Source organism: Salarias fasciatus, chromosome 11 (assembly GCF_902148845.1).
Source record: "Salarias fasciatus chromosome 11, fSalaFa1.1, whole genome shotgun sequence".
Lineage (NCBI taxonomy): Eukaryota > Metazoa > Chordata > Actinopteri > Blenniiformes > Blenniidae > Salarias > Salarias fasciatus.
The window spans coordinates 33,408,857-33,431,926 of record NC_043755.1 but is presented as its reverse complement, the minus strand read 5'-3'; the positions used below and the strand labels follow the sequence as shown (position 1 = coordinate 33,431,926).

General features: G+C 50.0%; 2 protein-coding genes across 4 annotated transcripts; both read left to right on the top strand.

Moving 5' to 3' along the window:
- Positions 1–2,445: 2,445 nt before the first annotated feature.
- On the top strand, positions 2,446–5,571 carry slc39a3 (solute carrier family 39 member 3). Its single transcript, XM_030101890.1, is given in 6 exon segments — positions 2,446–2,604; positions 3,391–3,566; positions 3,700–3,830; positions 3,943–4,410; positions 4,413–4,473; positions 4,476–5,571. Coding segments are annotated over 5 exon segments (993 nt in total). The 5' UTR covers positions 2,446–2,604; positions 3,391–3,394; the 3' UTR covers positions 4,637–5,571.
- Positions 5,572–5,704: 133 nt separating this feature from the next.
- Positions 5,705–21,846, top strand: LOC115396166 (CREB-regulated transcription coactivator 2). 3 transcript variants are annotated; one of them, XM_030101878.1, is made up of 16 exons: positions 5,705–5,878; positions 8,062–8,163; positions 8,324–8,440; positions 9,547–9,608; positions 12,159–12,227; positions 14,110–14,219; positions 14,407–14,433; positions 15,014–15,093; positions 15,240–15,289; positions 16,030–16,298; positions 17,322–17,770; positions 17,856–18,071; positions 18,311–18,478; positions 18,610–18,681; positions 19,006–19,198; positions 19,353–21,846. In XM_030101878.1, the coding sequence occupies exons 1-16, from the start codon at positions 5,705–5,707 to the stop codon at positions 19,541–19,543; spliced, it is 2,349 nt and encodes a 782-aa protein (XP_029957738.1). In that variant the 3' UTR covers positions 19,544–21,846. The 3 variants fall into 3 exon arrangements, with proteins under 3 accessions (XP_029957738.1, XP_029957737.1, XP_029957739.1); XM_030101877.1 differs by having other exon boundaries at positions 18,308–18,478; XM_030101879.1 differs by lacking the exon at positions 12,159–12,227 and having other exon boundaries at positions 18,308–18,478.
- Positions 21,847–23,070: the final 1,224 nt, after the last annotated feature.

The following is a 23,070-nucleotide window of genomic DNA, read 5'->3' as shown; positions in this document are numbered from 1 at the left end:
TTGAAGTGGTTCTCTGTATAAAAGACACCTGTCTACAGCCTCAAGCAGTCAGACTCCAAACTCTACCATGGCCAAGAGACAAGACAGACACAACCACTGATAATCTCCCTTGATCTGGAGCACCATAAGACCTCGTCCTGGAGTGATCATGAGAACAGTGAGCATCAATCCCAGAGCTCCACGGGACGATCTGGTGAATGACCTGCAGAGAGCTGGAACCAGAGGGCTACCACAGTAACACCCAACGCCCACTGGGACTCAAACCCTGCAGTGCCAGACACGTCCCCCTACGTGAACCGGGACATGTCCAGGCCCGTCTGAGTGGAGGATCCAGAAGAGGACTGGGAGTATGTCATGTGGTCAGATGAAACCAAAATGAAACTTTTTGGTACAAACTCAATTTGTGTTTGGAGGAAGAGGAATGCTGAACTGCATGCCAAGAACACCATGACTAATGTGAAGCACGGGGGTGGAAACATCATGCTTTGGGGCTGTTTTTCTGCAAAGGGGGCAGAACGACTGATCAGTGTTCAGGAGAGATGAAGCATTGAAGATGAAACGTAGCTGGGTTTTCCCGAATGACAGCAATCCCAAACACACTGCTGGGCGACCAAGGAGGGGCTCCGTAAGAAGACTTTCAATGTCCTGGAGTGGCCTAGTCTGTCTCCAGACCTGGACCCTGGAGTGGTCCAGCCAGTCTCCAGACCTCGACCACATCTGTGTTTCCTGGCCACAGCCCCAAAAACACCACTGCTGTGGAGGACCTGCTGGAGGAATGGGCCAAAATGGCAGCTGCAGGGCCAAACCTGCTGAAGACCTACAGTTAACCTCTGACTTCTGTCATTGCCAACAAAGGTTATATTAAAAAGAATTGAGTTAAACTTTTGTTATTGACCCAATACTTATTTTCCACCATAATTTCTAAATAAAATGTTTAAAAATCCTACTTAGTGATATTCCTGTGCTTTTTTTCACGTTCTGTCTCTCACAGTGGAGGTGTAGCTATGATGAACATCACAGACCTCTGTCATCATTTTAGGTGAACAATCAGTGACTGATCAAACTGTGACCTCCTGATGCCCCCGTGTCGCCCCCTGCAGGCCATCTTGTCTCTGTGCTGCGAGGCGGCCCACCTCGGCCCCTTCATCGCCGAGCTTCGCTCCAAACTGGCCCGGGAGAGCGAGTCCTCCTTGGGCGGCCCGCTGACCCTGAGCCGGGAGCAGGCCGAGACCCTGATCCTGACCCGGCACGTGGTCTCCAACCTGCTGCCCGGCGAAACCATCATCAGCGACTGGGAGCCCCTGAAGCCGCTGGAGGCCAACCTGGAGGTGCTGCGCCGCCGAGGGCTCACCTGGATCGTCGACCGGGAGTCCGAACCTAAAGCTCTAGGTCTGGGCACGCCCCCGTACGCCGTCCCGTACCGACACGACGCCCTGCGCATCAACATCAACATCTTCGGTCGCAGCCTGGCCTCGGTGTCCGCGGTGTTCCTGGCTCAGCTGGAAGCCTTTCTGCCGAGTCTCAGAGGTTACCTGATCATCTACACCTACGTGGACCCGGAGGTCTGGTCCGGGCTACGCCAGTTCTGTGAGAACAACGCCAATGTGTCTTTTTTTAAGGACTACTGGGAGGATTATGTTCTGGAGACAGATATCTGAACGGCTTCAAGAACGTCACTGCTACTCGACCAACACTCAGCAAATGTTCTTCAAACATTCCTGCTTGTCTGTGGTTCTCCCGGATCCAAAACCCCACTGGGTTTGGTTTTCATGAATAAATCTTGAGATGATTACTATCTTGGTGTAGTGTGGCACATGTCTTCATCAAGCGTGCATGGAAATCTCACCAGATCTGAATTTTCTGTCATTAATGAGAAACAACACTTCTCCAAACAACAACCAGATAAAGGAGTGTTTCCATGGCGACAGAGCCCACGTGTCTTCAAAAAGTTCTACCTTGGAAGGTGTTTTCAAAAAATTGTGTTTCACGTGGCTCCAAGCACAATTGTCACGTAAATAGACCCCCAATACACAACAAAAGATTCACATTTTCACCTGAAACATTGTTTTGTTGGCAACAAAGAAACACCTTTGTAATAAATGAAAAACAAAGCTGCATTTAGTCCACATATATACTATCAACTAGGATTTTCCAGAAAGTATCATAAAATTGAGCTTTATTCTTATTCTGAATGACAAAGAGAATGAAAATAAGAGCACTAATATTAGTAAAAAGAAATGGAAAGCTGATTTATATTCACAATATTTAAAGTGTTTTACACGTAGTGAGGCAAAAGTTGATAAAAGAGTCTGAAACACAACGACAAAGTTCACATTTGTGTGATTACAACAACTGTCACGGACGGAGGCAGTTTTATTTTGAAGGCAGGACCCGAGCCGTGCTGTTTGTTGTACTTCCGGTAGGGGGGCGGACAGCTGATGGGAATCTGAGTCACTGCTTCCCAGACAGTCCCTCACCCTGCTCCCGCAACTGGAACCCCCACCCGGCCCCTCCGGCCCCGCGGACCCGCGGCAGGACCCGATCCAGCTCAGTCCCAGCCGGAACCGAACCCGGAACCAGAGCCGGAGGACCCGAAGGCAGCAGGTAAGACCCGAAAGCAGCCGAGTGTCGCCGAGTTTACCCGAGTTCTGTCGAGTGAACCCGGATTTCAGTCTGAAGGAAAAGTCTGTTTCCCCTCAAAAACCCGGACCTGTCTTTATAAAGTCACGTTATTCATAAAATCAAGTCTTAAATAACAAAAACATGGTTAACTATAACCCGTATATTTGTGAATGTTTTTTTGTGAAAATGAAGGTAAAAAGCCAGGATGTGTTTAATCGTCACTTATTTTTTTTATTTAATCCGTCTCATGTTTTGGGAATCCTCTGAACCTCCAGTTAGTTTTAACACAAAGCCTCGTGGCTCCATCTTTTAGTTGACAAAAAACTCATTTTCCAACTAAAAATGAAAAATATTCACACAAAAGCATGGAAACGTATTGCTGATTCCATTCATTCAACCAAAAGTATTTTTTTTCCATAAATAAACTTGAATTTTCCTATTTTCAAAAGTCGGGAAAAAAAGGCATGTTAATGTTTTCAGAATAAAATGTTTACACAGAAAATAAATCCTGTTGTCTATGAATAAGTGAAATCTGCCAAATTTTCAAACCATAGTTATATAGTTGAACCTCTTCATGAAATGAAAAGATCATATGAAAGCTCAAAATATTATGTAAAAAAATTAATTTTGGCAATTAAACTTTATTCTGAAGGCTGAATTAAGAACGTGTTGAATTTTCACACAAACAAATAAAACTTCAAAATGAATTTGAGGGAAAACGGTTCTAAAGCTGACATTTTAAAGATAAAAACTTTATCCTGCTGACAGACCCATGTTCGCCCCCCTCCTCCGGCGGCCCCCCGACGGGCCTGCGGGCCTCAGCTTGGAGCACATCCCGGTTCTAGAGACCAAGGTTGGCACGCTGGTGGTCCTGCTGGTCGTCACGCTGCTGAGCGGCTTCACACCGCTCTGCGTCCTCCGGAGAACCTGCGGCCTGCAGCCAGGTGTGAGGGGGCGGGGCTACAGAGAAGGGGTGGGGATAAGTATGAGGGGCGGGGCTAGAGAGAAGGGGTGGGGGCAGGTGTGTGGAGGGATGAGGAGGCTCGGTCCAGATGTGTTCTTCTCTCCGTGCTGCAGACGTGCGCCGCCTCCTCCTCAGCCTCCTCGGCTGTTTTGCTGGAGGAGTGTTTCTGGCCGCCTGCCTGCTGGACCTGCTGCCTGACTACCTGCAGGGCTTCACCCAGACCTTCAGCGAGGCCGGCGTCACGGTAACGCAACAGCTGACACGACAGGAGACAGGACAACACGACGTGACCTGATTCCTTGACGCCTGTTTTTTGAACACCCGGTGAAGTTCTCCTGTGTTCCGGCTCCTCTCAGCTCCGGTTCCCCCTCCCGGAGTTCATCGTGGCTCTGGGCTTCTTCCTGGTCCTGGTCCTGGAGCAGCTCACCCTGGCCTTCAAGGAGCAGTCGTCGTCCCTCCAGGAGGAGTGCCAGGGCCTCCTGGTGGACCCGGCCGACCCGGACGGGCCCGTCCAGGTGGACTCGGGCGCTCGGTCGGCGCTGCGGGCCTTCGTGCTGGTCTTCTCGCTGTCGCTGCACTCGGCGTTGGAGGGGCTGGCGGCGGGGCTTCTGGAGGCGGGGCTCCTGGAGGGGGGGCGGGACGTCCCGGGGGTCTGCCTGGCTTTGATGGTCCACCAGAGCGTCGTGTCCTTCAGCCTCAGCATCCAGCTGTCGCGCGGCCGGCTGCGGCGCTCGGTGGTGGCCGGCTGCCTGCTGCTGTTCGCCGCCGCGTCGCCGACGGGCGCAGCGCTGGGCCTCGGCCTCGCCCGGGGCCAGGCGTCGCCACGGTCTTACAGCTGGCGTGCGGCACGCTGGAGGGGCTGGCGGTGGGAACCTTCAGCTACATCACCTCATGGAGGTCCTCCCGCACGAGCTGGCCGCCGCACGCAGCCGCATCCCCAAGGTGGCGGCGCTGCTCGGTGGCTTCCTACTGTGGTCACCGCCGTGCTCTTCATCAAATTGTAGCCATGGCAACGCCGGAAGTGACGCCATCTCTTATTTCCTAAATTAAATGTCACATTTCGATGAAGCGTTTCACTGAAAGTTTTATGAAAGTCGATTTCAGATTGTTGGGAAAAAAAATAGTAGGATAATGTGCTACACTACCCAGTTTGTCCAACTGTGGCCCGAGGACCTAAACCAGCTCCCAGGAGGCACTGGCTCCAGCCTGCAGGAAGATAGTGACTGAAAACCTCAACATTTCGACATTTGACTTTTGTCCTTCAAACTGTCCACTGGTTGATGTACAGAACACACTTTAAGAAGTTAAAGCGGTACTTTTAGAAGTTCAGAGACGTTTAATTCCACTGTTGTTATTTCATATGTTTTATAAATAATAATGTCTTCATAAAAATAATATATGTTCTGAAAAACTGAATGTAGATTCCACTCTGACCATCTGACTCGAACTCGGCGGCTCCTCTCCGGGTCACCGCCTCGCTCCGCCGGCAGGGGGAGCTCGGCGGCCTCCTGCGAGCTCGCACAGCACCTCCTCGGCCAACAGGAGGTCTCACTCCGCCGCCGCAGGAAGCACGCGGTGGGCTCCGGCCCGCGAGGGGCGGGCACGCTCCGCCCACGCCGCCGTGTTCTCATTTGACCTCGCACAACGCGCGTGCTCTGCAGCAGAAAGCCCCGTAACCATGGAGACCATTCCCCCGCCCCATCTGTCTGTTTTCGCGCGCGCGCACCACACACACACAGATCCTGAAGTGTATAATAATATAAAAGTTCGTAAATTAAATTTAACTAAACCACATTCCAGAAAGTTGAGGCAGCAGTGAGAGGAACGCCAAAAATAAGACTTGGGGGTTCAAATATAACCCTGAGGGCCAAAACCCAGTCCGTCACAGGGTCCCGTTTTTGGACCGAGGGACATTTCTCAAAGTGTAAACAATAAAAAATAAAAATAAAAAGATGCTCCGGGGTTCTACTGTTCTCCTGTTCCGGTGTCCCCAGTGCTTCTGCTGTGATGTGACGGCTTTCGGTCCTCAAAAGTCTAAGCGGAGTGAGCGCTCCTCTCTTTCCGCCCTCTCTGCTGAAAATCGTTCCACTACGTCAAGTCGTCCCGTCCTCGGTGAAGATGTCTGCGACGGGCTCAGGCTGCGGACCCGGACCCGGACTCCGGACCCGCATCCAGCTCCGGGCCGGGGGCACCAACCCGAAGTTCAGCGAGAAGATCGCGCTGCACACCCAGCGGCAGGCCGAGGAGACGGCCGCCTTCCAGGAGGTGATGATGGACATCACCTCCACCAGGGTGAGTCTGAGACGGAGCGGGAGGAGCGGAGCTGCCCGGAGGAGCGCAGGCCTTGTCCGGGCTTGTCAGGCTGGCGGATCCGGCTGCGCGCTGCCTCTGCCGCAGCGCTCCGGGGGCAGCTGGAGGCCCCGGAGGGGGGAGGGAGCCCTGCGGAGTGTGCGGGGCGGTTGCGGAGTTTTTTCACTGTGTGCGGGACGGGTTGCTGCCTCCCGCTGCCCGCTTCCGAAGCGTCGTTAGCGGTGTTAGCTGCGTTAGCCGCGCGGCTAACGCCGTTTGTTTACGAGCCGAGGCGGACGTCACGTCCCGCCGAAAGGGCTCCAAAGCCGGGACAGTTTTCTAGAGGCACCGCGGGACAACATGTCACATGTAGCGGAAGAAAGTCAGGCTGTCACGCCGAGGATTTCAAGTCAAGTTTTCTCCCGGTTCGCACAGCTGAGATAGACGTTCCTGACCGAGCTCCTCCGCTGCCTGAGGTCTGAGGATGGAGAAGGATGATCCACCTGGAGGGGATCCTGGAGATCCACCTGGGATACACCTGGAGATCCATTTGAAGATCTATCTGGGAAACATCTGGAGGTCCACCTAGACCTGGAGGTGATGATCCAGGAACCTGAGGTGACCCCGGAGGTGATGATCCAGGAACGTGGAGGTCCCTGGACATCCTCGGAGTGGAGATGTTCTGGACTCGTCCACCTGGAGTTTCGTCTGGACATGATTTTGGAAATTCACCAGAAGACAAACCAGACTGTACCTTCTGCTGGATCATAATGAGTCACATGTCGCTCTTTCTCATGCTGTTTTTTGATAAACTGGTGTGATTGTCTGGTGTGGTTTTCCAGGGTGGAGGTTGTCAGCGTGCTGCTGGATGTGACTTTCAGGAATCAGGGTGATTTCAGGAAGTTACTCGAAATCCTTCAGGTAGAATTCACCTGATCTTGTCCAGGCGACTCGCATTTTTAACTGTTTATGTTCAGAAATATGAAACGAAACGATACCTGAATGCCTCACAAGCATTGAACAGCACCTGAATGCCCCGTTTATACCTTCCTGTACCTGAATGCCCTGTACATACCCCCCTGTACCCGAACGCCTCACAAGCCTTGATCTGTACCCGAACTGAGGGGGGGGTCTGGGGTCTGCAGGCCTCTGAGAGTGGATCCTCCACAGGCCTCTCTGTTTTTCACAGTTTTTTTTCAGAGGAAATCAGGCTGATGGTATCTGAGCTTCATCCTGTCAACCCCGCCCCCCCCCCCCCCCCCCCACCACCACACACACACACACACACACACACACACACACACCCGTTTGGGGGGACAGTTCGGTCTTTTAAGGGCCAATTAGTAACCTGAACACCCGACTTAATGTTTGTTCATATCAACAAGAAACAGTTTCACACACCCTGATACTGACAGCTGATTGTTTGTGTGACTGACAGCTGTGTGTGTGTGTGTGTGTGTGTGTGTGTGTGTATCAATGGAATGAGCTGGGGCAGAGGACTGTCGTTGGGTTCTGTCCTCGTGAGTTGCAGAGAGAAATAAACGGAGAAAACGAAGATGGTTATCAACGCTTCTCCAGGTTCAAATCTGAGACTGTGGCCGATAAAGGAGCTCGTTATCCTGCCGTATCTAAAAATAGCAGCCTTATAAGTTTAATCACCATACATTAAAAAAAAAATCTGTGCATGCAGGCCTATATTGGTTAATATAATTTATTTACAGCCTGGATAATCAGTGTTTGTTCAGCGCTGAGTGTTCAGTTTACTGCTTTACAGCTTAAGTGACAGACGACTTCATTACTTCTTCAGTTGTAATAACAGGACTTTAAAGAATGCACGTTTCTCTGCAATGAACACTTTCGAAGCAGCCTCTTGGCATTCATGTTTGGAACGGACTAGACGACATTTCATGTTTTGAATGGAATAATGTCATTTTGAGTCATGTTTTGAAACTTTTGCGGTGCTTGATGAAGCTTGATTTCAAGAAATTTCGCAAATCGAAGCCGAATTGAAACATCTGCCAGAAAAATCACAATTCCGTCTTTTCCTGAAAGCGTTCAGCATCATCCGCCTCAGTCCTGGGTCTCGGTGTCTTTCAGAGAGAATCTTCACGGGCTCACTTTGTACTGAATGTGCTCCAGGTACTTGGAGATTGTAATCAGATTACTGTTTGTGTGTGTGTGTCTAGTTGCAGGCTCAGAAGCTCCGCCTCGCCCGCAGTCAGGGACCGTACTACGGCGGCTCGCTACCCAACGTCAACCAGATCGGCAGGAACCCCCAGGACTTCCAGGTACCCCGCCCTGCACCCCCACCGCAAACTAGTCCTTCACCACAGCTGCTAGTTACTGAATGGAAAAAGTAACTGGTGAACATCCTGAGAGTGGAAGTGTTTTTGTGGGGGTGGGGGACAGTGAGGACACCTGTCTCACCCATCCCTGTCTCTGTTTCAGGGCTCTTTCCCGTCCACTCTGGAGTCGAACCGTTCTACCCGGCATCACGGCCTGGTGGAACGAGTCCAGAGAGACCGCCGCTTCGTCTCGCCCGTCCGGCCGTACAGGAACCGCCAAGTATCCTTCACTTCCAACTGTAGACCTCTAGAACCACCTCAGCAACCCCGCTGGAACCACAAGAGACTTGTTTCCACCACCAGGTGGCGTCAATGTAGCCTTGAAGCTAAAGACGTTACTTCTGATGCTATGAGAGTTAGCTCTGACGCTATGGGAGTTAGCTCCCCAATGCTAAAGGAGTTAGCTCCCCAATGCTAAAGGAGTTAGCTCCCCAATGGTAAAGGAGTTAGCTCCCCAATGTTAAAGGTGTTGGCTCCCCAACGCTAAAGGTGTTAGCTCTGAAGCCAGATCAGTTAGCTCTGACACTACGGGAGTTAGCTCCGACGCTAAAGGAGTTAGCTCCGACGCTAAAGGAGTTAACTCCGACGCTACGGGAGTTAGCTCCGACGCTACGGGAGTTAGCTGTGAAGCTAACATAATTAGCTCTGAAGGTGTAGGGCTTACGCCAGAAACTAACAAAGTTAGCCTTGAAGTTATGAGTTATTTCTAATGCTACAGGAGTTAGCATTTAAAGATGCACCAGATATCATTGCGTCACATAAGCCCCGCCCCCTTCGGAGGGTGTCACGCAGGCTGCCAGGTTGCAGTGTTTGGGTGAGTTTCGACAGTTTCGGCGCGTCGCACGGCAGCTCCCGATGAACACGCTTGGCTGGCGATGCACGGCCGGCTACACAGACATCAGATAGGAGGGGCAGTGCTACTTGTTCAGCAACCTCAGGAACTCGCATATGATTGGCTTTGGAACCAGGAAGTAGTGACGGTGTAGTCCCGCCCACCGAAGTTGTTGTTGAAGTTGTCCCGTATCTCTCAGTTTGAAACTTTGACAAAAATTTGAAGACATTGTTGAGGAAGACAGATTGTTGAATGGGACTGTTTCCTCAATAACAAGCGACAGTTGGGAATGTTTTTAATTATTTTGAAAATAAATGTCTTACTTATTGCACCTTTAAGCTCACAGAGTTACCCTTGAAGGTGAAGGGGTTGGTTACCTCAGAGGCTAATGAAGCTAAAGCGGCTCGTTCTGATGTGTGTCTGGTTGGCTGACTCAGCTGCGGGGACACGTGATTGGCTGACAGCGTTGTTTCCTTGACCAGGTTCCTCCTCAGGTGGAGAACTCTCTGTACAACTCTGCATACCTGTCGCCTCCGCCGGACCCCAGCTGGAGAAGGTGTGGTCTGCTACTCCCCCTCCATCCCTCCTCCTCCTTCCCGTCTCCATGGAGACGAATCTGCCTGCAGGGACGCCTGTTTGTTTGCTTCCGCAGCATCTTGTTTGAAACTGCTCTGCTCTGAAGCTTTTTCTGAAGTTTCTCTAAAGCTTGTGAAACCTTGATGTGATGCTTCAGGTCCTCTCAGGTTTACTCCCAGTCTGACGTCTCCGAGTTCCTCTGAAGCTGGCGGCACTCTTAGTGGACACGTGAAATATCTGAATCAGAGCAACGGACCAAAAACAGCAGATCATTGAATATTCAGTGCGGTCCAATAGTGTTCCTGAAGGCAGCACGCAGTTCAAACAGCTCTTGGAGTTTTCTCATAGGCGCCTGAAGCCATCACGCCCACAACCCAACCAGCTCTAACCTCCTGACAGTGGACCAGCTTTAACCAGTTCTAACCTCCTGAAACTGGATTTAAACAACCAACCAGGTGTAACCCATTTTAAGCAGCTCTCATTCATTCATTCGTCTTCCGAGCCGTTTGTCTTTTGTTCAGGAGTCGGCTGGAGCCAGTGCCAGCTTCATACGGGCGAGGCCGGGGTCCACCCTGGACAGTCCTCCACTCTGTCTCAAGCCCAGCACTCAGGGACAGACAACCGTGCACTCTCACGTTCACACCTAGGGGCAATTAAGGGTCACAAATTTACCTGACATGGTTGTTTTTAGACTGTGGGAGGAAGCCGGAGAACCCAGAGGAACCCACACACACACAGGGAGAACATGCAAACTCCACACAGCAAGGCCCCGAGCCCCAGCCGGCATTTGAACACAGGACCCTCTGTGAAACAAGGGTACTAATCACCGTGCCACCGACCCTGCTGAAGGAATTTATGAATTTACTGAAACAAGGTTTAACCAGCTCTAACCTACTTAAACTGGGTTTAACCAGCTTTGATCAACTTTAACCAGCTCTAACCAACAGAAATTATGATTAACCAGGACTCCAGGAGTAACCAACTTCACCAGCTTTAAACTACTGAAATTGGATTTAACCAGCTGTAACCAATTTTAACTAGCTCTAAGTGGGTTTAACCAGCTGTAACCGACTTTACCCAGCTCTGCTTGGGTGTAACCAGCTGCCACTGACTTTAACCAAGTCTGAACTGGCACGAGGTTTACCAGCTTTAAACCAGCTTTAATTGAGTTGAACAAGGTGACTCAAGCTGAGTTTAGCCAAGGTGAAAGAAAGTTTTGCTTACTCTAACCAAACTTGTCTTTACCTGAATTTAATTTAACCAACTTTAACTTCACTAAGGCTTGACTACCTTAACCAAGTTCAGTCAATTTATGCTGAGTTTAGCCAAGTTGATCCGAATTTAAACCGACTTCGGCCGACTTGCCCTGACTTTCACCCGATGTCTCCACCTTTAACCAGCTTTAACTGTAACTAGCTCTGCGTTGGGGTCCTTCATCTTCTGGGACTCTGCTCTTTCTGCTTTGTTTGGCTTTTCTCTTTTGGTCATTTTGTTTTCTGCCTTTCAGCGTTTTTCGTACACGCGTGTGTACATACATGCATACACACACGGTTCTTGTAACAGTTCAGAATATTCTATTTTCTAATGTCTCAAAGACCATTTTCACTCTTTCTTGAAGCGATACTTCAACATTTTGGCAAATTGGCCCATTTAGCGCAATTCCTTAGTCATTTCGAACAGCATACTTACTTTTTTGTGAGGGCGAGCTGTTGTTTATTCAGAGGTGAGTCGGGGAAGGTTTTCTGGACGGACACAATGGAAGTGGATGGTATTTTTGTTCCCCCTCGTCAAACTCATTAAATACAAAATCCAACAACCCCCAAACACTTTGGTGGACACGTTATAATCCGCACATTCACTACGCTGTGGAACACCAACAAATAATATTGTAGCGTTACGACACTGAAGCAAATACTGGGAACTACTTTTTCTTTTGAAATCACTACGCCCAGACGCCATGTTTAGTAAGTAGTTCCGTCTTAGCAATCTTCGCATAAACCACTCAATCTCGTAATTTTGCATTAATATTTCACAGTGTAGTGAATGTGTGGATTATAACGTGTCCACCAAAGTGTTTTGGGGTTGTTGGATTGTGTATTTGATGAGTTTGACGAGGGGGAACAAAAATACCATCCACTTCCATTGTGTCTGTCCCGAAAACCTTCCCCGACTCGCCTCTGAATAAACAACAGCTCGCCCTCACAACAACAGTAAGAATGCTGTTTGAAATGACTAAGGAATTGCGCTAAATGGGCCAATTTGCCAAAATGTTGAAGTATCGCTTTAAAAACTATGAAATATAGCGCCAGATTTATCAGAGCAGCAGCAGCTTCCTCTGGCCCTGCTCAGTAACGATGAATCCGTCTACAAAACGCCTCTCTCCTCTCCTCCTTCCAGCTTGTTGCTTTATGAGCCGTCGTTCTTGCCTCCTCTCTCTCTTTATCACTTCGTCTTTCTGATGTTTCCGTTCCGCCTGCTCGGAGGAAACTAACGTTTTTGTTCTTGTCGATCACACACACACACAAAAAAGGAATTGGTCTGGAAACTTCCCCGGAGATAAAAGCCAGTTGTTCCGTCTTCCCACCACCGCACTCAACAGGTGAATCCTTCTCCTGCTCCTCCTCCTCCTCCTCTCCTTCCTCCTCTCCTTCCTCCTCCTCCTCCTTCACGTTCTCAAACTTGAAAATGAGTTGGAAGCTTCTTATCTTCTGTTTCAAACCTTCACTTCTTATCAGAGTCTTCTTTGAGACCATCATCTCTTGATCCGTCTCCTCTTGACCTTCTTCATCTGCATCCGTCTTCTCTGGACTTTCTGTGTCCATCTAGTCTGGACTTTTTTCTGCATCTGTGTTCTCTGGACCTTCTTCTATCGGTCTTCTCTGGACCTTCTGGATGTCTCGTCTGGACTTTCTTCTATCAGTCTCTCCTGCATCCATCTGGACTTCTGGACTTGTCTCTGCGGTTGCTTGTTTTAGACTTTGGATGATCTGCTGCAGTTTGGGCTCGTTCACAGTGATCTAGATTTGTTGAAAATGTTCTGCATTGATTTTCGTTTATTTCAGTCTGTAATGTTCAGACCCCTTTGGGATCGGTCTGGTGTGGAGTCCTGATGTTTGATTGGATCCAGATTGATCTAATACTGGTCTTTATTAAACCGCATTAATACATTGGTCTGAGTTCTGGTCGATACGTCGAGATTGACCGACTGAGGTCTGGATTGATTAGGTAGGCCTAGACTGATTTGAATTGATCTTGACTGGTCCACGTTGTTTTAGATGGGACTGGTTTGATTATGGCTAATCATTTACATTTGTATAAATTGTTTTTCTGAATGGTTCCAGATTGGTCTAGACCGATTGGCATTTATCTGTATACATCTGAATTGGTCTCCAGGATTGATTTGCAGTGGTCTGTCTGTGTCTGGATTGATCTGGATTAGTGTGGATGCCACTGAGTCATCGGTCTGGATCGATCTGGGTTAGTCAGAATTCTCCATATGAGTGTCGATCTGCTTTTCAGTATTCTGTTTTTGGACTTGTTGCGTACTGTGTATTGAAATGTGTTTGACGAGATTTGAGTTAAAGTATTTGTACACTGGCTTCTGTTGGCGTTTTGAAGCCGGTGGGAAAATGTGGCTGATCAGGTTAGGCGTTCCACAGGGTTTTATGTTGGGCCCACTTCTTTTCTCGTTAAAAAGCATCGAAAAAATTTCTTTCCCCAGAAACTGAAATTATCTTTGTTTTACTCTAATTAAAGGTGCTGTAGGCAGGATTTAGCTAGTCAATGCTAATTTTTCTGTGTTTTATTTGGATTAAATGTTAGAGTATCCATTGATAATCTTTTAGGAGTGTAGCATAATTACACTACCGCGAAGGCATAGCATTTCCATCTGTCTCTGCTCTGAGCTGAAAAGGAATCTCGACAGCTCCAGGTATCTTTGACCAATCAGAAGAGCCCCTGAGGCTCTAACTGTGATTGGTCGAGGGGCGTTTGTCGCACGTTCTTGTGGGAGGGGTTTAACTTGCATAATGGTTTGATGTCAGACAAAACAGGACAGGATTGGCTGTGCTGGGTTTCAAATTGCCATCTTAGATGGGTCAAATCGCCATCTTGCTTAGGTAACCCTAAGCAAGATGGCGGAGATGCCGAATCCTGCCTGCAGCACCTTTAAGATAAATATGATTAGCAATTTTATTTTTCAAAGATATTTTTTTGTAAACTCTCATTTTGTATGCGAAAATTTTCCTCAAATATTTAAGATGAGTTTTTCAACTTTTGGGGGTACATTTTAAAGTTGTTCTTCCCACTTGTGAATAAATTAATCTCTGGGTTTTATTTCTAAAATTGTCTTCTTTAACTGGATTTAAGAAAGTGCATTGGTTTGTTGTTGTGATGGAAGTTTCTGGAAGGTTTTCAGAGGCTGGCTGAACTCTCCTCTGATGTGTTTTCCTCGCCCTGCTCGTGTTGTCCCGCCCCCTCAGGACCAACTCGGACTCGGCGCTGCACACCAGTGTGATGAACCCCCCCCCAGGAGACCCCTTCACCGCGGGGGGCCGCCCCACCCTGACGCCGCAGAGCGCCCGGCGCTCCGGTGAGACGCCGAGCACCGAGGCAACACGACGCCAACGAGCAACAACAAGGGGCTGAAAACCACGACGATGAAACGTTCACTCTGCTGACTGAAACACATCTGTGTGTTTGTTTGTTTGTTTGTTTGTTTGTTTGTTTGTGTGTGTCTGTGTGCGTGTGTGCGTGCGTGCGTGTGTGTGTGTTTGCAGGTCAGAGTGACGGAGAGTCCAGAAGAAGTGAGTCACACTCTAATACAGTGGAACTCACCTGTTGGTTCGCTGATCTTTTTGTTGTTTGTTTCTGTCTCTGTGTTTATTTGTTTGTTTTTAGGATTTTTAGTTTATATGTGAATAATTGCTTTTCAAAGCAAAACCTTTAGTTATTTTTTTATTTTTTGGGCTGGTCAGTTGAAGCTCTTGTCAGTGTCGTTGTTCTTTACTGAGTGTTGAGCCGCTTCTCTGGTTTCGTCCTGTTTGTTTTTTTTTTTTGTTTTTTTTTTTTTTTTTTTTGGTTTAACGTGATTCTGTCATCTGACGTTCTCACAGAACAGTCGTTCAATCAATAAATCAATCAGACTTTATTTGTAAAGCACTTTTCATATTCATGAAAAACAGCCCAAACTGCTGTTGTTCTCACGATGGTTCTCCTCCTCCTCCTCCTCCTCCTCCTCCTCTTCCTCTTCCTCCTCCTCCTCCTCCTCCTCCTCCTCTTCTTCCTCCTCTTCCTCCTCCTCCTCTTCCTCCTCCTCCTCCTCCTCCTCCTCCTCCTCCTCCTCCTCTTCTTCCTCCTCTTCCTCCTCCTCCTCCTCCTCCTCAGTGTTTCCATATCCGGTTCCTCCCATTGAGGAGAACATACTGGATGAAGGCAAACTGCTCAAGCCGTGGGACACCAAGAAGGTACTAGAACATCTGACCCGGTCTGGTCTGGTCTGGTCTGGTCTGGTCTGGTCTGGTCTGGTCTGGTCCGGTCCAGTCCAGTCCAGTCCGGTCTGGTTAGAAGGTTTTGAGAAAGCTGAAGAGTGTTTCTTCTCCCGCTCCTCCAGCTGCCTCTGCTGTCCTCCAGACCCAAGTCCTGCGAGGTTCCCGGGATAAAGTGAGTCCGGCCTCCGTTCTCTGAGGAACCAGCCATCTTTATCTGGTTCCGTCTGCGGTTCTGTCAGCTCGTGCAACAAACTCACTCTGGACTCACACCGGTTCAGGACTGCTTTAACACTAACTAGTTCAGTGCTGGTTTGGGAGTAGTTCGACATTGGTTTAGGACTGGTTTTAGGACTTTTACAGGTCTAGCTTAGGACTGCTTTAAGAGAATACAGTATGTTAACTAGTGTAATACTGGTTCAGGACTAGTTTGGCACTAGTTCAGGGCTGATTCATGATGAGTTCAAAACTAGTTTAGGAGCTTGGGACTGTTTTGGGACTAGTTTATGACTGGTTGAGGAGAGTGTTTGAGCTTTTTCAGGACTGATTCAGGATGTTTTGGGACTATTTAGGAGCTCGGGATTATTATGGGACTAACGTAGAACCATTTAAGAGAATGTTTGAGCTAGTTGTGGACCGGTTTAGGTCTAGTTCAGCACTAGTTCTGCGTTGCCTTCAGACTATTTTTTTTTTTTTTTTTTTACTTCAGACCTGGTTGAAGGAGAAATGTGATTTTGTTCCTGACTTGTTCTCAGCTGGTTTTGGACGAGGTGTAGAGTTTCTCCTGAACATGACGGGCTTTTTGGAGGTTTGGCTGCAGAGCTCGGTTCCGGTCCCTGGCGGTTCCACTCGGAGTTGCTCTGTCTTACATGGGGAGGGTTCCTCTCACCTGCCGTCCGCCCTGCCTCTCCCCAGCGTCTTCACGTCTCTGGAGCAGCCGTCCACGCCGGCTCACGGCGTCCCCTCGGCGCTCAACACGGGCGGCTCCCTGCCCGACCTGTCCAGCCTCCACTTCCCCTCGCCGCTGCCCACGCCGCTGGACCAGGACGAGCCGGGCGGCCCGGGCGCCTCGCTGAGCGGCGGCAGCAGCACGGGGAACCTGGCGTCCACCCTCACCCAGCTCGGCATCACCGCCGCCAGCAGCACGCCCGGAGGCAACGGCAGCTTCCACCAGCACACGCCAGGTAGCGACCGCCCAGGGAGGGGGCGGGGCCGGGGGCGGGGCCGGGGCTGGGGGCGGTCGGTCACTGGTTAAAGCGTTGGTCTGCGATGTGGAGAAGTTTCCTGCCTGGTTTGAGTCTCTGCCGTTCAGAACCAACGCAGCGTGAGACATTTGTCTGATGCTGAAACTAAGGTTACGATGGAAACGTCACGCTGGGTTTCATACATGAGCGGAGCGCGGCGATTGGCTGACGCTTACCACAGGAAGTGTGTGGGCGAGACGAAACAGAGCGGATGTTCTGAAATCACCCCGACAGGCAGGAGAGGGCTGGATGGGGCTTTTTGTGTCAGTGGAGGGGCAGATGAGGCGTTTGATCGGGATGAGAGTGTTGCAGCTTTTTGAAAATGCTCCGACTCCGTCTCCGTGGAAACGGGGGAAAACGCATCTTCTCTGAAATGCTGCTGCTGCTCGTTCACTTCCCGACCGGACCCAGTAGTTCTTCCAATAGTTTTCATTATTGTCTTTCCTGTATCTGACACAACAGCGTCATGCAGTTACCATGGTAACCAGGAATGTTGGGATGTCAATAGCATTTGTCACAGCATGAAAAAGACTGATTTATCTGAAAGTGGAAACAGCTTTTACTTTGAAAAGGAGCTCAGTTTGTCACGTTGAAATAATGTGAGATGAGGTGTTTTATTTTGAGACTACAGCTGTTTGTCGATGTTTTTGTGTAAATCTAATCTCGGTTTCAGAAGACTCGTGGTGCTTTATTTTGAAAATCAGAGGGTTCCTCCTCACCTTCTCCCTCCTCCTCTCCCTCGTCATCCTCCTTTTTCTCTGCTTCTTCCTGTTCCTCGCTGCTCTTCCTCTTCTTCCTCCTTTGTCTTCTCCCTCGTTTTGTCTCTTCTTCTTCTTATCCCTCTTCTCCCTCCTTTCCCTCCTTGCCATTCTCTTCCTCCTCGCTCTTCCTTTTCTTCTCCTTCCTCTTTGTCCTCGTTTCCCTCTACCTCCTCCTCTTCCTCGTCTTCCTCTTCCTCCTCAGGCCTCCTGGCATCTCTACAGAGCACGCTCAGTAACCCCTCCCTGCCCTCGTCGCTAAGCAATCCCAACATCCAATCATCGCTCAGCAGCCACTCCTTCTCCGCCTCCCTGAGCTCCGCCTCCCTGCACTCATCGCTTAGCAACCCCTCTCTGCAGTCCCTAAGCTCCTCCCCCTCCCTGCCCTCCTCTCTCAGCAGCCAATCGCTGCACTCGTCCCTCAGTAGCTCCTCCCTGCAGTCGGCGTCCAGCGGTAACCCGGGATACGGCGGCGGCTCCACCTCCTCCTCCTCGGCGTCGTCTTACGGACCGAGTCAGCCGGCGCTCAGCACGTCGCCACGGAGACGGGCCCAGCTGTCCCCCCTCATCCTGTCCATGGGGGGGGAGTCGAGGAGACACCACTCCAAGCAGTTCTCCCCCACCATCTCCCCCACCCTGTCCTCCATCACACAGGTAAGAGGCCGAGCCGAGACCCGACGGTGGTCCCTGTGGAATCCGGACCAACCCGTCCTGATGTGGTGTCCCCCCCCCCCCGCAGGGCGTCCCTCTGGACACCAGCCGCCTCCCCCTGGACCAGAGGCTCCCTCCATACTCGCTCAGCCACCAGCCCCCTCCTCTGGGTCAGCAGCACCACCAGCAGCTGCACCGCCTGCAGCAGCCCCGGCCCGCCACGCCGCAGCAGAACCTGCACCTGCACAACCTGCACAACCTGCACAACCTGCGAAACCAGCACATGCAGCAGCACTTTGGAACGGTACGGACCCCCTCACACCCACGGTTCTGATGGTACTGAGTCCTGGTGGTACTGCTGCTGCTCACAGTCCTGATGACACTGAGGCATTCTGCTGGTTCTGATGCGTTCTGCTGGTTCTGATGCGTTCTGCTGGTTCTGGTGGTTCTGATGCGTTCTGCTGGTTCTGGTGGTTCTGATGTGTTCTGCTGGTTCTGATGTGTTCTGCTGGTTCTGCTGGTTCTGATGTGTTCCTGCAGCAGCAGAGGCCGATGGGACCGGCCATGCCCATAAAGAGCGAGGGGACGTTGGACCAGTGCGTCCAGACGTCGTCCCTGTGCCAAGTCAAACAGGAGGTGGAGCTTCAGAGGGGCGGCGGCCTCCCGCAGCACCAGCAGTTCAACCAGAGTTTGACCTCTGACCTCTATAACGTGAGTCCACTCATGGCGCCACGAGTAAAACGGGCCAAACGGGTCCCGATCAAAACTTCAATTTAAATAAAGACTGTAGTCAGTGAATTAAACAGCACCTGTTTTTTTTTTTTTTTTTTTTTTTTACCCAGGATGCCTTGCTCAACTCACTGCTGGACGACCCATACCTGACCCTGCAGCTCAACAGCAAATCCAACCAGCAGGTAAAGTAACTGATGGGTAAACCAGCCAGCAGGTGCTTCTGAACAGGGAGGTTGGCTAACACACAGGTACCTCAAGCTAGCTAAGCCAGCTAACCAGCTAGCAACCAGCTGTCTCAGTAGCGGGTAAACTAACCGGCAGGTGATAATAACAAGCGTTTAACACTAACTAGCAGGTACCTCTCACCACTGAAGAACATAAAGGAGTAAATGAGTCGATAAACTGAGAAACAGGTGAAGCGACGGTCACGACACGAACCAGGAGCTGAAGCGTTAGTCGAGGCTGTTGTGGCGCTCTGGAACCGTCTGGCTGTCTTCCTGCTGCAGTTCACCTCGGACCACCAGGGAGACGGGTTCTCCGGTCTGAGCTGCACCGCGGACAAGAGCCAGTTCCCCTCCCAGAGCCAGGGGCCCCTGGACCTGCAGGAGCCCGGGGACCAGCAGCTCCTCAACAACCAGAACCAGAACTACAGCGGAGGCGGCGAGGGGCGACACAACGTGCCCAACATCATCCTCACCGGTGAGCAAGGCAGGTCCGGCAGAGAGGGGCGGGTCCGGCAGAGAGGGGCGGGTCCGGCAGAGAGGGGCGGGTCTGGCAGAGAGGGGCGGGTCTGGCAGAGGGTCAAGTTTTGGATACTTATTTCGTGATCAATATTTGTGCCCCTCCCCCGCAGGTGACTCCCCCACCGGTCTGTCCAAAGAGATCGCCAGCGCCCTGTCCCACGTCCCCGGCTTCGAGATGGACCCTTTCTCATTGGAGGACCAGCTCAGGATGGACCCCCTGTCCCTGGACATGCTGGACGGGGACCTGATGCTGGCCGACCCGGCCGTGGAGGACTCGTTCCGCTCCGACCGCCTCAAGTGACCCCGCCCACCTGGCAAGGACACGCCCACCCACCGGGAGGTGGAAGAGACCTGGCGTCTGTGGACGGACCCGGGGTCCCTGTGGGGGGGCATCGTGGAGCCTGCCAGAACTGGCAACCCGAGTCTTCTCGTGTCTTCAGGCATTACCGAGTCCGACCTGCACGTTCTACCTGAGGAACTCTGTACATAGACCCACCGGCAGCGCTACAGCTTCTGCAGCTGATATGCATCATGTCTGAGCTTCAGGAGCGGCTCCGAGAAGTCCTGATGGACCCCCCAAGGAACCCGAGAGGTCCTGAGGACCCTGAGGGCCCCAGATGCTCGGAACCCTTTAGTCCCAAAACCAGCAACAGTTTTCTGTGCTGTCCGCCACTTTAACAGGAGCGAAGCCATGACTGTTCTGATCCTCCTCAGACTACCCGGGCTGGACTCAGGACTCAGGATCTGGACCACTTTCAGACTGGTTTCTGGACTGGTTGTAGACTGGGCTTTGGACTGGATCCAGACTTGGTTCAAGGGACGTTTTGACCAGCTTTCGAGGTTTTAGACTCGATCTTAGTCCACATCTAGACCAGTTTCTGGACGGGTTTCTGGACTGGCTTTAGACTAATTCCTGGACTGGATTTAGACTGGTTCCAGGACCGGTTTCTGGACTGGTCCCAGGATTAGATTTAGACTGGTTTGACTAACCTTGGGCAGGCTTTAGACTGGACTCTGGACCACTTTATGCTGTTTCTGGACTGGTAATATTCTGTTCTTTTGTTGTGTTTTTGCTGGTTCTGGACGGTCCTGGATCTCTGGAGGTTCCTTGTGGTCCAGTCTGACTCTGTGGCATTGAGGTGAGGTCTCTGGTCCACAGTGGGACCAGGTGCAGGACTGTGCTGGTCCAGGATGAGGACTGTGGTGGTCTGATGAGTCCGTCTTCTCGTACGATCGTAAACGTTGAACCCTTTAAACTCGCTCACTGTGATTGACAGCTCTTGGCCCCGCCCCCTCCCCTCTGCTGCTTGATGCTTTTTTCTATTCAGATTATTTTTATTTATTAACCAGAAATTACAAAGTTTTTTTGCGTACACACACACATGCACACACACTGTCCCAGGTTGATTGACAAGTTACCAGGAGAACAGACTTTGACCTGGAGTTGAACCGAGATCCTCTTCCTGTGAGGTGGCCAGTGCTAACCACTGCCGCACCGCGCCCTCCCGCATCCACTCGTCGGGTTACCCTGAAGCAGCTCATCTTGACTCACATTGAAAGTTTACTGAAAGCCATGTTAGTGGCGAGGACGCCCCCCTGCCGCCCCCTGCTGGCCGCAGCCCGCCACTGCGGCCTGTAGAGCGCGAGGCGTTCAGACACCAAGGCTCCGTTCACACAGCAACTCCAGTGGAACGCAACTTTTTTAGAAAACTTTGTGTCAATGGAGGAATGAAAGGATGCGTTTTGCCTTGAAGCGCTGCTGCGTGAACGGGCCCTGAGTTTTATTATGAAGTGTTCCACAGATTTTAGAAGATGGGATGAATTTGTTACTGACGGAGACGAACGAACAGCCTGCATTAACCCTTCATAACGCAAGCTTAGCGCAGCGCCTGGCGGTGGTGGACGGTGGTTGCCTAGCAACAGAGTGAAGAGGAATAAGTTTAACCCTTTTAGAGAAACTCACAGGAATTAAAACCTGAATTTCTGACCTGAACTACAGAAGTGAAACCGCGTTCTGCTCCGTGGAACGGTTCTGCAGGAGAACTGCTGCGGAACGTCGCCGGTTCTGTGTGTGTGTGTGTGTGTGTGTGTGTGTGTGTGTGTGTGTGTGTGTGTGTGTGTGTGTGTGTGTGTGTGTGTGTGTGTGTGTGTGTGTGTGTGTGTGTGTGTGTGTGTGTGTGTGTGTGGTGTGTGTGTGTGTGTGTGTGTGTGTGACAGAGAGGGATCAGTTCAAGGCCATATTTGATATTTTTCATGTTTTGTACTGACATATTGAATTTATCACCTCGTTTGTTTTTTCCTTGTTTTTGTTTCTTTTTTTTAATTTTGTTTCTTTTGTTTCTTTTTGTTTGTTTGTTTTTTTTCTCCCCTTTTTGTTGCTTTTGTTTTCCGTCTGTTTTGCTTGTTTTGGGCTCCGTCGGGAACCCGGACGCGGAGGTTTGTCGTTGCTCTGCGTCGTTTGCAGACGTGCGTCGTGACGGGCAGGAACGCCGCGCGGCGCCTTGTACATATGAATGTTTGTAAACCGAGGTGCTTCTGAAGCTAACAGCAGATTTTTAAACAGACTCCACTTCACTTTATTTTCCAGAAAATAAACAAATAAAACCTGAAAACTCTTCGCTTTGCTTTTGGTCTAAAACACACGCAGAATGACGCACACACACACACACACACAGGTTTGTATTTCTATCCTTGTGAGGACACTCATTGACATAATGCATTTACTAACCCCTAACCCTGACCCTAATCCTAACCCAGACCACAACACAGCCTAACCCTAAAGAAATGTTTTTGACCTTTGACTTTTTTCAGTAACAACAACATGGTCAAGAAAACACTGTTTCATTAGGACTGGAAAAAGGTCCCACAAGGCACGTCGTGCCAGGTTTTCCTATCCTTGTGGGTACATTTGGTCCCCACAAGTATAGAAAAATGCGTGTGAACACACACACACACACACACTGTGTTCCAGGTTGATTGACTGGCTACCAGGAGAACACGCTTTGACCTTTGACCTGGAGTCGAACCGGGGTCCTCTTCCTGTGAGGTCAGTGCTAAACTGTTATATAGGATCATATAGGATCAGGTTTTATTCAACAGTTATGTACAAAATGTATGAATTTTTTTTACATGGTTTCAGTTTTTTGAAGTGAACTTCTTTGGTAAATTCTGGTTCTGATATGAAATATTTATGGAGATTAAGGCCATAAACGGAGGTTTGAATTGAGACTTGGTGGCTTCACTCTGGATGACAATTTTGAAGCAACAGTCGTGAAAATAGATCATTTTCAGTCTTCATGCTTGGACTGTTCATGGTGTCCACCAGGGGTCAGTATTGGAACCTAGTTCTTCATCCCAGAGACAGACGGTGGATGTAAAAGCTGTAAAACAGCAGACTGTTTTGATCTTGTTTTCTGATGATAAATATTTTCTGTCCAGGGGAGAATGTTGAGCAGCTCTCACAGGAAATTAACTCAGAGCTCATAAAATTAAAAACGTTCTTTGGTTCAAATAAACTACCCCAATTTTTGCAAAACAAGTGGTTTGCTGTGACTCTAAAGTTCTGACAGAAGGTGTTGAGGTAGAGAGAAGTATGGAAATAAAGTTTCTGAGGGTGAAAATCAACAATAACCGTTGGAAACCTCCCATCAAACATGTTCAGTTCAAAGTATCTAGAATCTTTTCAGTCTAAGCAAAATACTTTCTAGAAAAACGTAGAGAAGTACTACATATTATATATTATCCACTAAGCCTGTCATACTTGAATTAAAATAGTCAATTTCTTGGTTGAATACGCTGTTTTAGGAGGCGTTGAAGTGTCAGACTGTA

Bases quoted from the DNA above. Each gene is read 5' to 3' on its own strand.
- LOC115396166 (XM_030101877.1), top strand. From the start codon at position 5,705: ATGTCTGCGACGGGCTCAGGCTGCGGACCCGGACCCGGACTCCGGACC. The intron at 16,299-17,321 runs GTAGCGACCGCC...CTTCCTCCTCAG, and splicing joins CTTCCACCAGCACACGCCAG to GCCTCCTGGCATCTCTACAG. The intron at 18,072-18,307 runs GTACGGACCCCC...GTGTTCCTGCAG, and splicing joins TGCAGCAGCACTTTGGAACG to CAGCAGAGGCCGATGGGACC.